This window comes from Coregonus lavaretus, assembly GCF_964263955.1.
Source record: "Coregonus lavaretus genome assembly, chromosome: 21".
In the NCBI taxonomy this organism is placed as follows: Eukaryota; Metazoa; Chordata; class Actinopteri; order Salmoniformes; family Salmonidae; genus Coregonus; species Coregonus lavaretus.
In genome coordinates, this window is record NC_140008.1 from 11,785,804 (window position 1) to 11,798,290 (window position 12,487).

At 41.5% G+C, this 12,487-nt stretch overlaps 1 protein-coding gene across 1 annotated transcript in view; it reads left to right on the forward strand.

Annotated features, from left to right (window-relative positions):
• Positions 1–471: 471 nt before the first annotated feature.
• slc13a1 (solute carrier family 13 member 1) overlaps positions 472–12,487 on the forward strand; it is a 31,559-nt gene continuing 19,543 nt past the window's right edge. Inside the window, exons 1-3 of the mRNA XM_084186091.1 lie at positions 472–592; positions 688–816; positions 1,758–1,894. Of these exons, the coding sequence (XP_084042217.1) occupies positions 718–816; positions 1,758–1,894 (236 nt within the window). The 5' untranslated portion in view covers positions 472–592; positions 688–717. The remainder of the gene's footprint in view (positions 593–687; positions 817–1,757; positions 1,895–12,487) is intronic.

Genomic DNA, 12,487 nt, shown 5'->3' on the forward strand with positions numbered 1-12,487 from the left:
TTAATCACAATGTAAGCCTACTCATAGAAAAAACATTGGCAGCTCTAATGCAATATTAGCTTCACAGTGAAACACCACTAGTCTGGTTCTTAAACAGTCAGTAAAATGGCTTATTTAGCCATCTCAAAAAATCTTATCCTGTATCATGCATGCAAGTCTGTCCACAACGATGGAGCTGCAGACCAAGCAATATGCGAGAGGAGGACCCTATACCGTAGGATAATTATTCTGGTCGGTGTCAACTTAATTCATGAACAGGTACTGAGGAGATCAATTCTGTTACTTGTTATTCGTGTCAGATATTTCCATTTTGGGATAGTTGTTCACTAAATTGCTAGCACTAGTTGCTCAAACTGCTACAGTGGCTACAACGTAAACAAACGTCTCCCGCTCAGTGGAATGCGAATGTGTTGTCACGTGATGCTGCCTTTGAATCCCGTCCCAAATGCCTTTGGAGGCAGGTAGGCAGCTGCCTTTGGATTGGGACACACACAGCCTATGATGATAATGAGACGCCCTGGGAAAAAACAATAACTATTACAAATTACTTTTCATTTTAGTTGACGAAAATGGGACGAGACAACAATTCCACGTGAGACTAATGGATATTTAATTTGACATGAAGCTCATTTTCATATTTCCTTCCAATCCTAAGGATGTTGTTTCTTTCCTTTTGCCCTCTTCTAGGTGTCAGAATGTTCGTTCGTACTGTGTGTCATGGCAGTGTACTGGCTGACAGAAGCCCTGCCGCTGGCAGCCACAGCTCTACTCCCAGCCTTGCTCTTCCCTCTCTTTGGCATCATGAAGTCCTCTCAGGTGAACATTGCACAATTTTATTGTATTTAATTATGTGTGTGTAACTACTATAAATTGTATTGAAAATCAGCAAATATTGAGATGCATGGATTTTCCAGGAAGCCGGCGTTACGTAACCTGGCTGCTCTCCATCTCGCTTTCATGTTTGATAAAACATATCTGATAAAACTCTCTTCTGGTTTGATTAACAAATCCATAAATTGATGAATGCAGGAGCATTTATTACATTATAATCATATCACAGTCAGCTCCTAACTCCTTATGCCTCGTTCACGTAATGTTGGAAACTCGGAAATGTCCAACTTGCTAACCTAGGCGGAAGAGTCGGATCCCGAGATTCCCACTTGGGAGGTACCAGAATCAACCAATAGGAAGCTCTACACAAATAACTTACATTCATTTTAATTTGGAGGACCCGAGTTTCAGACATGACGTGAACGCGGCATTAGCATATTTATTATCTATTTATTATTAACAATCTCAGTGCCTGGCACTGTATGGTTTTAATGGCTTGGCGAAATGAAACAGACGGCATAATGTTCTTTCCTTCCTTCCTAGACAAATAAAAAGTCAGTATTGTTTGTGAAATGTCCTCTTAACAAGTTGATAGGTGTCAAAATGGACTGCTTGTCATGAAATGTCCTCTTAACAAGTTGATAGGTGTCAAAATGGACTGCTTATCATGAAATGTCCTCTTAACAAGTTGATAGGTGTCAAAATGGACTGCTTATCATGAAATGTCCTCTTAACAAGTTGATAGGTGTGTAAATGGACTACTTATCATGAAATGTCCTCTTAACATGTTGATAGGTGTCAAAATGGACTGCTTATCTTGAAAATGTCAAATCTGACAGCTTTATTGGCATATTGATCGACATGTCTAAGATCTTCCACCTCTCTGTTTTCCTGCTGTTCTCCCTCCATCTCTCTCTCATGTCCAGGTGGCTGGGGTGTACTTCAAAGACTTTCACCTGCTGTTGATTGGGGTCATCTGCCTGGCAACGTCTATAGAGAAGTGGGGTCTCCACCGGAGGATATCACTGAGGCTGGTCTCTCTGGTCGGTGTCAATCCTGGATGGTGAGAACTTTCTCTCTGCCGGCCCCTCTCTCATTTACATTTACATTTACGTCATTTAGCAGACGCTCTTATCCAGAGCGACTTACAAATAGATCCTCTGTTCCAGGCCTCATTTGCAGATGTGTGGCTACAATGACAGGTGACACGCACTGAAAGCGGAAGGAGGGAGAGCTTGTTTGTTGTTTTTAAAGTCTCTGAAAAATTGTTATATTGAAAAAGTTATTAGCTACCTATTGACTTTGGATCCAGCAACGTGGTTAGCCTCAGTTGCTGGGACCGCTACTATCCGTCCAGGGATCCTGCCAACCAAAAGTCTGAAGAGCTGCTTTCCGTAGCTAGTTACCAGCTAAGCTAGCTGCTATCAAGCTAGGAAAGTTTCCAGGAATGTTTCCTGAAAGCTTGAACACAGCCCACGACGCGGTTAGCCCTTTTGGCTGGGACCACGGATTGTCCCAGGCTTGTGGCTGTCTAAATCCCTGCTGTTTGTTGCTGTTTCCATCTGCCCTGCAACCTGCCCTGTCTGGAACTGAGTGGAGTACCAGCGTTAGCCTACGTTGCTACCATGACATCCAAAACCAAAGCCAGTTGGAGTAACGGAGAGGACAGTGTTTCTCTATCACAGGTGAAGGATCTTTTAAACAAACAAAAAGGGTTCTACAAGCAGTTGTTATAACAACAGGAAAATAGCTTCAAGAGCTTTGTCCAAATACAACTAACAAAATAATGCACGATCTGACCAGAGAGGTCCAGGATCTTAAGAACAGTTTGCAGAGGTATATGTCCTGAAAGAGACTTGCAGCAATATGACAACAAACTATAAGTCCACGCAAGATGACCTCAGCACAGTCAGTGAATCATTATTAACAATGACTGGGAAAACAGACTAGAGGGACAATCAAGGAAGAATAACATTGTTGTGGATGGCATACCAGAGTCTTCACATGAGAACTAGGCTGAGTCTAAGGAGAAAGTAAGATAAATGGTCACTGAAAAGCTGCAGATGGATAATAGGAAGATTGAGGTGGATTGTGCCCACAGGTCTGGAAAACCTGTAACCAGCCCAGGTGACATACCTAGGCCAATAGTGGTCAAGTTCCTAAGGTTTAAGGACAAGATGGCTGTTCTGGAGCGAGCCAAGAACTTGAGAGGAAACATCTTCTTTAACGAGGACTACTCGGAAGCTGTGCGCCAGATGCGGAAAGAACTTATCCCAGCCATGAAAGCTGCCAGAGAGCGTGGGGACATTGCTTACATCCGCTAGGACAGGCAAACTGGCCGAGTGCATATACCCAAACTAGTGTGCTACATACTTAAACTGCATACTATTTACTCATCGTCGCATACTATTTAGCACGTACCATTTAGTAAAAAGCAGTAGCGGCTCCTGATTGGCTGAGTAGGTGGGGTGGGGCAGAGTGGATTTTTTCCAAATTCAACAGACATGCATCGCATTAACCAGCCTGATAATAGCTCATTTACAATTTGATTCATTTCTTTAAACTCTAAATAGAACAGGAATGTAGTTATAGGCATACTCAGGCTGGTTATAGGCAGACTATCACATTCAACCTATAATTTGAGCCGGATTCTGCAGGAACAGGATCCGGCACCTCTCCGTTTTGGACTGTTTCGTTACGGAACCTATTTGGCTAGATCCGGTACTATTTTTTGCAATGTAAAAATTATAATAAAAGCGATCGAAGTTCATTCAAGTTGCCTCTTCGTTAATTCTTCTCTCGAGTTGATTCTGGTTGTGTCGGGCTTATGGTTTGCGCAACATTGCAACTTGTGTGAGAAGCGAGATTGTATCTCTCACAGAACTAGAGTGAGATTCACTTTCTATGATCCCTCTCTCCTCTGATAGACATGAGATTGCAATTAATCTCTCCAGTGTTGCACTTCATCATTTATTTCCTTATAGAATCATAGCCGCGTGAAGGGCTCTGGAGGAGCTGCAGCAACCCTGATCAATTGAAATAAATTTGCCAAAGTTATAGAATTACTGCGGTCTAATCAGAAAGAAATTAAATAATTCAGAATAGCCTTCTACACCATGAAGGCCTATAATTTGGCCACAGACGATCAATGCCTTCTTTTAAAAAACAGCCTAGCTGGATTGTGTGTAGCCCAATAACAAGGCATGGCCTACAGTCAGGAACGCGCAGTAAATTGGTCAGTGAACAGCATGCAGACAAAACAGGCCTTTCCCAATATTTCAAATACAATCGCGGGAAAATACAGGTTGGAAAGCAAATGGCTCCTGCTGAAAAGAGAAGACTGTAATCTGTGATGTAGGCTACCAAAATATTTGACCAACTTCCAAATGTTGTTTCACAAAGTAAGAGATATAGGCTTTGGCACGAACGCATCGGCCATCACCGGTGAGTGAGCTGCACATCATTGGGTGGGTCAGTGAAACTGGAAAGCATTTTTAGGACTACAATTTCATACTCATATTGTAGCCTACAATATGTGTCTCCACACACCTAGGCCTAGGCTATTGATGGATTAAAGACAAGGTCGTTTTGATTGATCTCAGATTCTCAGTTTTTCAGTGTCAAAGTAGCCTGCCATTTCGATCATTTGTGCGGTATTAAAAAAATATTCTGCAAAAGTCTCCAGTCATGTAAAATGATGCAGAATTGCATGAAATCCATTTATAAAAGGCCACATTTTTCCCAGATCCTAGGCTACTAAAGATGTTTCCCATGTGTGCAACTTCTGTAAGCTCCTATACTGCTCTATGCCACTACGCAAATGCGATGATATGCATGCAATGCTTTATCATAAAGGTGATTATTTTTTTAATGCGTTCAGGTACCTCGGAACTCCCCAGGTCAACCCCTCTCAGCTCACACTGCCTACTCCCCAGCTCAACCCCTCTCAGCTCACACTGCCTATACCATAGGATACTATTTAGCCCATCTATCCTATTTAAAAAGGACTGAAGACAGAAACTGAATTTGGTTCCATTTCAACATATTTATTAGTGAACCAAAAGTGCTCTAACATATATAAATTAAATCAAATAGTCTATTACACACACCAAAACTTTTCAAATGTTCAAATCAAAAGGCTATTGCACAGAAGAATTTGGACAGTCGGTTGCATCGCAAATTCAGAACCGCTGGACAGCAACATAAACTAAAGCACTGATAATTGGAAACGAGATCAGAAGGCTTCATCCATAAATTAAATAATTAAATAGGTAACCTAACCTAATAAACTAAAACAATCCATATGTTCAAATCAAAAGGCCTGATTAACATGACATCAATAACGCAGCCACATCCTGAGTCCCCTGTGCCGACACATTCAGAAATCAAAAGATGGTTTAGTATTTACACTGAACAAAAATATAAAACGCAACATGCAACAATTTCAAAGATTTTACTGAGTTACAGTTCATATAAGGAAATCAGTCAAGTAAAATAAATTCATTAGGCGCTAATCTATGGATTTCACATGACTGTGAATACAGATAAGCATCTGTTGGTCACAGATACCTTAAAAAATAAAAGGTAGGGGCGTGGCGCATGGATTAGAAAGCCAGTCAGTATCTGGTGTGACCACCATTTGCCTCATGCAGCGCAACACATCTCCTTCGCATAGAGTTGATCAGGCTGTTGATTGTGGCCTGTGGAATGTTGTCCCACTCTTCAATAGCTGTGTGAAGTTGCTGGATATTGGCGTGAACTGGAAAACGCCATCGTACACGTCGATCCAGAGCATCCCAAACATGCTCAATGGGTGACTTGTCTGGTGAGTATGCAGGCCATGGAAGAACTGGGACATTTTCAGCTTCCAGGAATTGTGTACAGATCCTTGCGACATGGGGCTGTGCATTATCATGCTGTGAGGTGATGGCGGCAGATGAATGGCACGACAGTGGGCCTCAGGATCTCGTCACAGTATCTGTGCATTCAAATTGCCATCGATAAAATGCAATTGTGTTCATTGTCAGTAGCTTATGCTTGCCCATACCATAACCCCACCGCCACCATGGGGCACTCTGTTCACAACATTGACATCAGCAAACCGCTCACCCACATGATGCCAAATACGCCTTCTGCCATCTGCCCGGTACAGTTGAAACCGGGATTCATGCATGAAGAGCACACTTCTCCAGCGTGCCAGCAGCCATCGAAGGTGACCATTTTCCCACTGAAGTTGGTTACGACTCTGAACTGCAGTCAGATCAAGACCCTGGTGAGGACGACTAGCACGCAGATGAGCATCCCTGAGACCATTTCTGACAGTTTGTGCAGAAATTATTTGGTTGTGCAAACCCACAGTTTCATCAGCTGTCCGGGTGGCTGGTCTCAGACGATCCTGCAGGTGAAGAAGCCGGATGTGGAGGTCCTGGGCTGGCGTGGTTACACCTGGTCTGTGGTTGTGAGGCCGGTTGGACATACTGCCAAATTCTCTAAAATGATTTTGGTGGCGGCTTATGGTAGAGAAATGAACATTAAATTACCTGGCAACAGCTCTGGTGGACATTCCTGCAGTCAGCATACCAATTGCATGCTCCCTCAAAACTTGAGACATCTGTGGCATTGTGTTGTGTGACAAAACTGCACATTTTAGAGTGGCCTTTTATTGTGACCAGCACAAGGTGCACCTGTGTAATGGTCATGCTGTTTAATCAGCTTCTTGATATGTCACACCTGTCAGGTGGATAGATTATCTTGGCAAAGGAGAAATGCTCACTAACAGGTGTGTAAACAAATTTGTGCCAAAAAATTTAGAGAAATAAGCTTTTTGTTAGCATGGAACATTTCTGGGATCTTTTAATTCATCTCATGAAACATGGGACCAACACTTTACATGTTGCGTTCATGTTTTTGTTCAGTATAGTCTAAAAACTCTGCCAAAAGCCAAGAGAACAAGAAACACTTTTCAGTGAGATAACAGAAATCCACTTTGGGTAAAACAATATAAAAATATTTGCCAAGATTTTAAGGAGAACTTAGTCTACATTTGAACACCACCGCAGGAGCTTCGGGCATCTTCCCAATTAAGTAGCTTAGTTTTGTTGTTTGGCTACTTGAAGAGAATTAGGGCCCAACACTCGCAGCCCACCTCTTCCAATGCATTGTGGAAAAGTGTGCATTGAATTCTACTAGATGAAGAGCCAAAATTAGTATACTATTAAACATTTTACTTTTGCATACTGAGATTGCATCATGCGTGATTGCGTGGTTTCCCGCTATTCGTTGATTTCGGTAGCGCATCCCCATATTTAATTGATCAGCTGTTGTTGTCAAAGCCGAAATGAGTATGACATCCTGGCATTTAAAGTATACTCGATTTTCGAAATGTCGCATACTATTAAACTAAATTAATTCGCATACTCAAACGGCCTACTATTTAGGACGCAAGTCTGGGTATTCGGACACGGCCACTGTCCACCCTTCTTCCCAAAAGACTGGGAGGAGTGAGAAAGCCTAGCTTCCGGGTCAGTAGCTTCATCCCCACATCATACACACACACACACACACACACACACTCATTGAATGACTCTCAGCAAAACAATGTTCTTGTCATGATCAGCTTAATATTGCAGATAGATTGTAACTTCCATCAATGTAATTGTCTGTATCACTTCCAATCCCCCATGTTTTTTATATATATACTCCCCTTTATTACTTTTCAACCCCGCCATCCTTTCCCTACTTGGGGTAAATTAGTGAACAACAATGCTTAGGCCTCTACTTCCAGCTTATACTTACTATCTACATTTTATGGACACAGTCAATTTTACAATAATTATATTTTGTTTGTTTTTTCTCCTGAACTTCTTCTACTCTCAACCTCTCCGATCATTTTCATGATGTCCATCCGGTTTGCTTCTATATGCCATATCTTTCTAACTGTGCTCTTTCCCAAAAGCTCCCAACATACAACCTATATACTTATTATGGACACAGTATGCTTACATTATTAGTTATCTTGTTATTATTTGTTGTTAGTTGTTATTATCAATAACTTGCTAAAATCAGATAACATTCATATGTTGGCCATCTCTGAGACTTACATAATTCCTTTGATCATACAGCAGTAGCAACACAGGGATATAACATCTACAGAAGAGACAGGAATGCCTACGGTGGAGGTGTCGTGGTTGCATGTTCACTTGCCTCATCTAAAGCCTCTTCTTTTGAGTTGCTGCTATAGGCCACCAAGTGCTAACATTTTCTGGATACTATGTGTGCAATGCTTGATAATGTGTGCAATGTTAAGAGGTCTATTTTCTGGGTGACCTGAATATAGAATGGTTTTCATCAAGCTGTCCGCTCAAGAGGGAACTGTTCACTAACCAGTGCCTGTAATCTGGTTCAGGTTATTAATCAACCTACCAGGGTGTTTACAAACAGTACAGGAACTATATCATCAACATGTATTGATCACATGTTTACCAATGCTGCAGAACTCCGCTCTAAAACTGTATACATACCTATTGGATGTAATGACCATAATATAGTAGCCATATCTAGAAAAGCCAAAGTTCCAAAGGTCGGGCTTAAAATATCATACAAAACGTTTTTTGTACTGATTCCTATGTTGAAGATAAAAAACATATTTGGTCTGATGTGTGTAATGAGGAGCATCCAGATGCTGCACATGATGCATTTATGAAATAGTTTCTTCCAGTTATTGATAACCATGCACCTATTAAGAAACTGACTGTTAGAACTGTTAAGGCCCTGTGGATTGATGAGGAATTGAAAACTGTTTGGTTGAGAGGGAGGAGGCAGAAGGAGTGGTGAATAAGTCTGGCTGCACATCAGATTGGCAGACTTACTGTAAATTGAGAAAATAAGAAATGGTATTATGAAACTAAGATAAATTACAAAGTATTATGGAAAAAAAGCTTTGGAATACTTTAAATGAAATTGTGGGCAAAGACTCCATCTTTTATTGAATCAGATGGTTACTTTATTACAAAACCTTTTGATGTTGCCAATTACCTTAATTACTATTTCATTAGCAAAGTAGGCAAACTTAAGCATGAAATGCCCACAAACTGTGAGCCTTCATATTCATGCAGAAAATACCAAATAATGAAAGAAAAGCATTGTAATTTTGAATTCTGTAAAGTTTGTGTGGGTGAGGTGGAAAAATTATTGTTGTCCATCCATAATGAGAAACCACCTGCTATTGACAACTTAGATGGAAAGCTACTGAGGATGGTAGCGGACTATATTGCCACTCCTATTTGTCATTCTGCTACCAAAGAATGGTAAAGAACCCTTTACTTGTTTTAACAGCCGACCAATCAGCTTGCTGCAGATTCTTAAACTTTGGGAAAACATTTTGTTTGACCAGATAAAATGCTATTTCTCTGTAAACTAATTAACAACAGACTTTCAACGTGCTTATTAAGAAGGGCACTCAACATGTACTGCACTGACACTAATGATTGATTGAAAGAAATTGATCAAAAGATTGTGGGTGCTGTACTGTTAGATTTTAGTGCAGCCTTTGATATTATTGACCATAACCTGTTGTTGAAAAAAACGTACAGTATGGGTTTTGGCTTTTCAGCCATATCATGGATTTAGAGCCATCTATCTAATAGAACACAGAGGGCTTTAATGGAATCTTATCTAATGTTAAACATGTAAAGTGTGGTGTACCACAGGGCAGCTCTCTTGGCCAACTGCCCTTTTTCTATTTTTACTAATGACCTGCCACTGGCATTAAACAAAGCCTGTGTGTTCATATATGCCGATGATTCAACCCTATATCCTAAACAACCCCTGCAACCCTAAACAAAGATTTGCAGTCAGTTTAGAATGGGTAGCCTGTGATAAGCTAGTCCTGAACATCTCTAAAACTAAGAGCATTGTATTTGGTACAAATCATTCTCTAAGATCTAGACCTCAGCTGAATCTGATAATGAATAATGTGGCTGTTGAGCAAGTTGAGGAGACTAAATTACTTGGTATTACCCATCCCCCCCCCCCCCCCCCCCCCCCCCCCCCCCGCATATCAGATCACACCTCCATTCTACTCCTCCCTTCCTATTGGCAGAAACTTCAAACAGGAAGTACCCGTGGTAAGGACTGTTCATCGTTGATCTAACCAATCGGAATCTATGCTTCAAAATATATATGTGTTCTGGGTTGCCTCTGAGAATAACATTGACGTATACACTGACTCGGTGACCAAGTTAATCCGGAAGTGCATAGAGGATGTTGTTCCCACTGTGACGATTAGAACTTATCCAAAATCTGTGGATAGATGGCAGCATTCACAAAAAACTGAAAGTGCGAACCACCGCATTTAACCATGGCAAGGTGACTGGGAACATGGACGAGTACAAACAGTCCAGCTATGCCCTCCGTATGGCATCAAACAGGCAAAACGTCAGTACAGAGACAAAGTGGAGTCGCAATTCAACGGATAAGACACAAGACATACAGTGTATTCAGAAAGTATTCAGACGTAAAAGAGTTGAAAGCGAGTCTTCAAATGAGTGACGAAAAAACTTTGGTAATGGAGAAAGAAACCAAAAAATTAAAAGTGACAGTCTCTAAGATGGAAACGGATGTTAGGGAACTTAAAAAGGAGAACAACCTTCTGAGAGAAGCCTTACTAGACATCCAAACTAGATCGATGAGAGAAAATCTAGTACTTACGGGTATTCAGGAAAAGGAGGGAGAAATAACAGAGAATATTATGAAGGACTTCCTGCATACAGTGCTACAAATCCCACTCGAGGCTGTCGATAAAATCCAACTCGAACGTGTACATCGTTTCGGAAAAAGAGGACAGAAATACGAGCGCCCAATCGTTGCCAAATTTGCATTTTTTAAGGATAAAGCAATGGTTAAAAGCCTAGGGAAAAGACTTGCTGGCACGAAAATAGGCATGAATGATCAGTTCCCGAGGGAGATTGCAGAAAGGCGCAAAGTTCTGTATCCAATCTTCAAGGAAAACAGATTAAAAGGGAAACGTGTTGAAACGATATAACAAGAAAAGATAACAAGCAGAATAATACATCTTTAAATACAAATAATTAGAACATGGCTTTTTTGGCGGGCGGTTGTTGTTTTGGCGGATGGTTGTTGTGGTTGGTCCTGTGTTCTCTCTGGCGTCCTTTCCCCCTTGCGGCAGGTGTGGATGCGGGTGCGTTTGCACGCTCGGCCCATTTCTTCCGCAGTCAACCATGTGGTGTGCATTTTTGTGTTTGAAAAGGTGCGGCGTTAAGTGAGTGAGAGGGGAAATGGTTGCATATCCCAGAGCCGACGGGGGTCTATGAGCAGGGGTAGTGAGAGAGAGCTTTCAATTTTGTGTAGATGAGGGATATACATTTTTAAATATAGTATACATCTAATCTAATTTTTTATTGTCCTATCATGATGGAAAGATCCCTAACCCTATATCCTGGACACCCACCTGAGCGACCCATACACCAAAGAGAAGTTCCCATCTCTTTTATGGACCTGCTGTGAGTATGCAGCCTAAACAGATAAATAAATGCGGTCAGAGACCTACTTGAGCAGCACTGCCCCCTCAAGATTCTGAGCCTGCCTGGCAGGGTTGGTTCTACAAAGCCAGAGCCCCCTGATGGGAGAGCATTATATACAAGGAAATTCTCAAAGCTGCTAATGAGAACCTTGACGACCTTTTACCTAGCCGGTGGGGATTCCGGTGGGGTACCCCCACCCAGGTAGTGGCAGTGCTGGCAACACTGGCTGCAGTAACCCATGGGGAGGGGGTCACACTCAGACAATCAGAGAGGGGGTTTATCATTGTGGCCCAGGTGGCACAAAATAATCAAAGGTCTGGCTGTACGGAGATGCTTGGGAAAATGGTTACAACAGGGGATCAGAGTGTTTGTGTCTCAGGTGAAGAGGGTGGATCTGATCTCCATCACCTAGGACTTGACATAGATTAAGTAGATTAATCAAATCTCACATGTTGTTATGGGATGGACCACGGGAATTATTTGCTAGGATAATAATTGCTTGTCAATAAATTAAATGTAATACAATGGCAATCCGGGTTATATGTTAAAATCCTACGCATGAATTGCCGACATTATTACGCATATTAAAAGATAATGATGGAAAATAGGATATGCATTTTTTTTTTAAATAGTTATATACATATATATACAGTTATATACCTGTTTTGTGGGTGGCACTGTGTGCTGTTTTCGATGGATGGGTCCTGGCCTCTCGGGGCCTTAGGGATCCGGAGGGACGTGGGTGGGATGCCGATCAATGGGATGACGGCTCAACTTGGGATGGGGAGGGGCTTTAGCGGGGGAATTAGTGGAGAACAATTGAAGGGTTACTCAGTAGCAATGCAAATATCACGGTACAGCTACAGTGGGGGAAAAAAGTATTTAGTCAGCCACCAATTGTGCAAGTTCTCCCACTTAAAAAGATGAGAGAGGCCTGTAATTTTCATCATAGGTACACGTCAACTATGACAGACAAATTGAGATTTTTTTTCTCCAGAAAATCACATTTTAGGATTTTTAATGAATTTATTTGCAAATTATGGTGGAAAATAAGTATTTGGTCACCTACAAACAAGCAAGATTTCTGGCTCTCACAGACCTGTAACTTCTTCTTT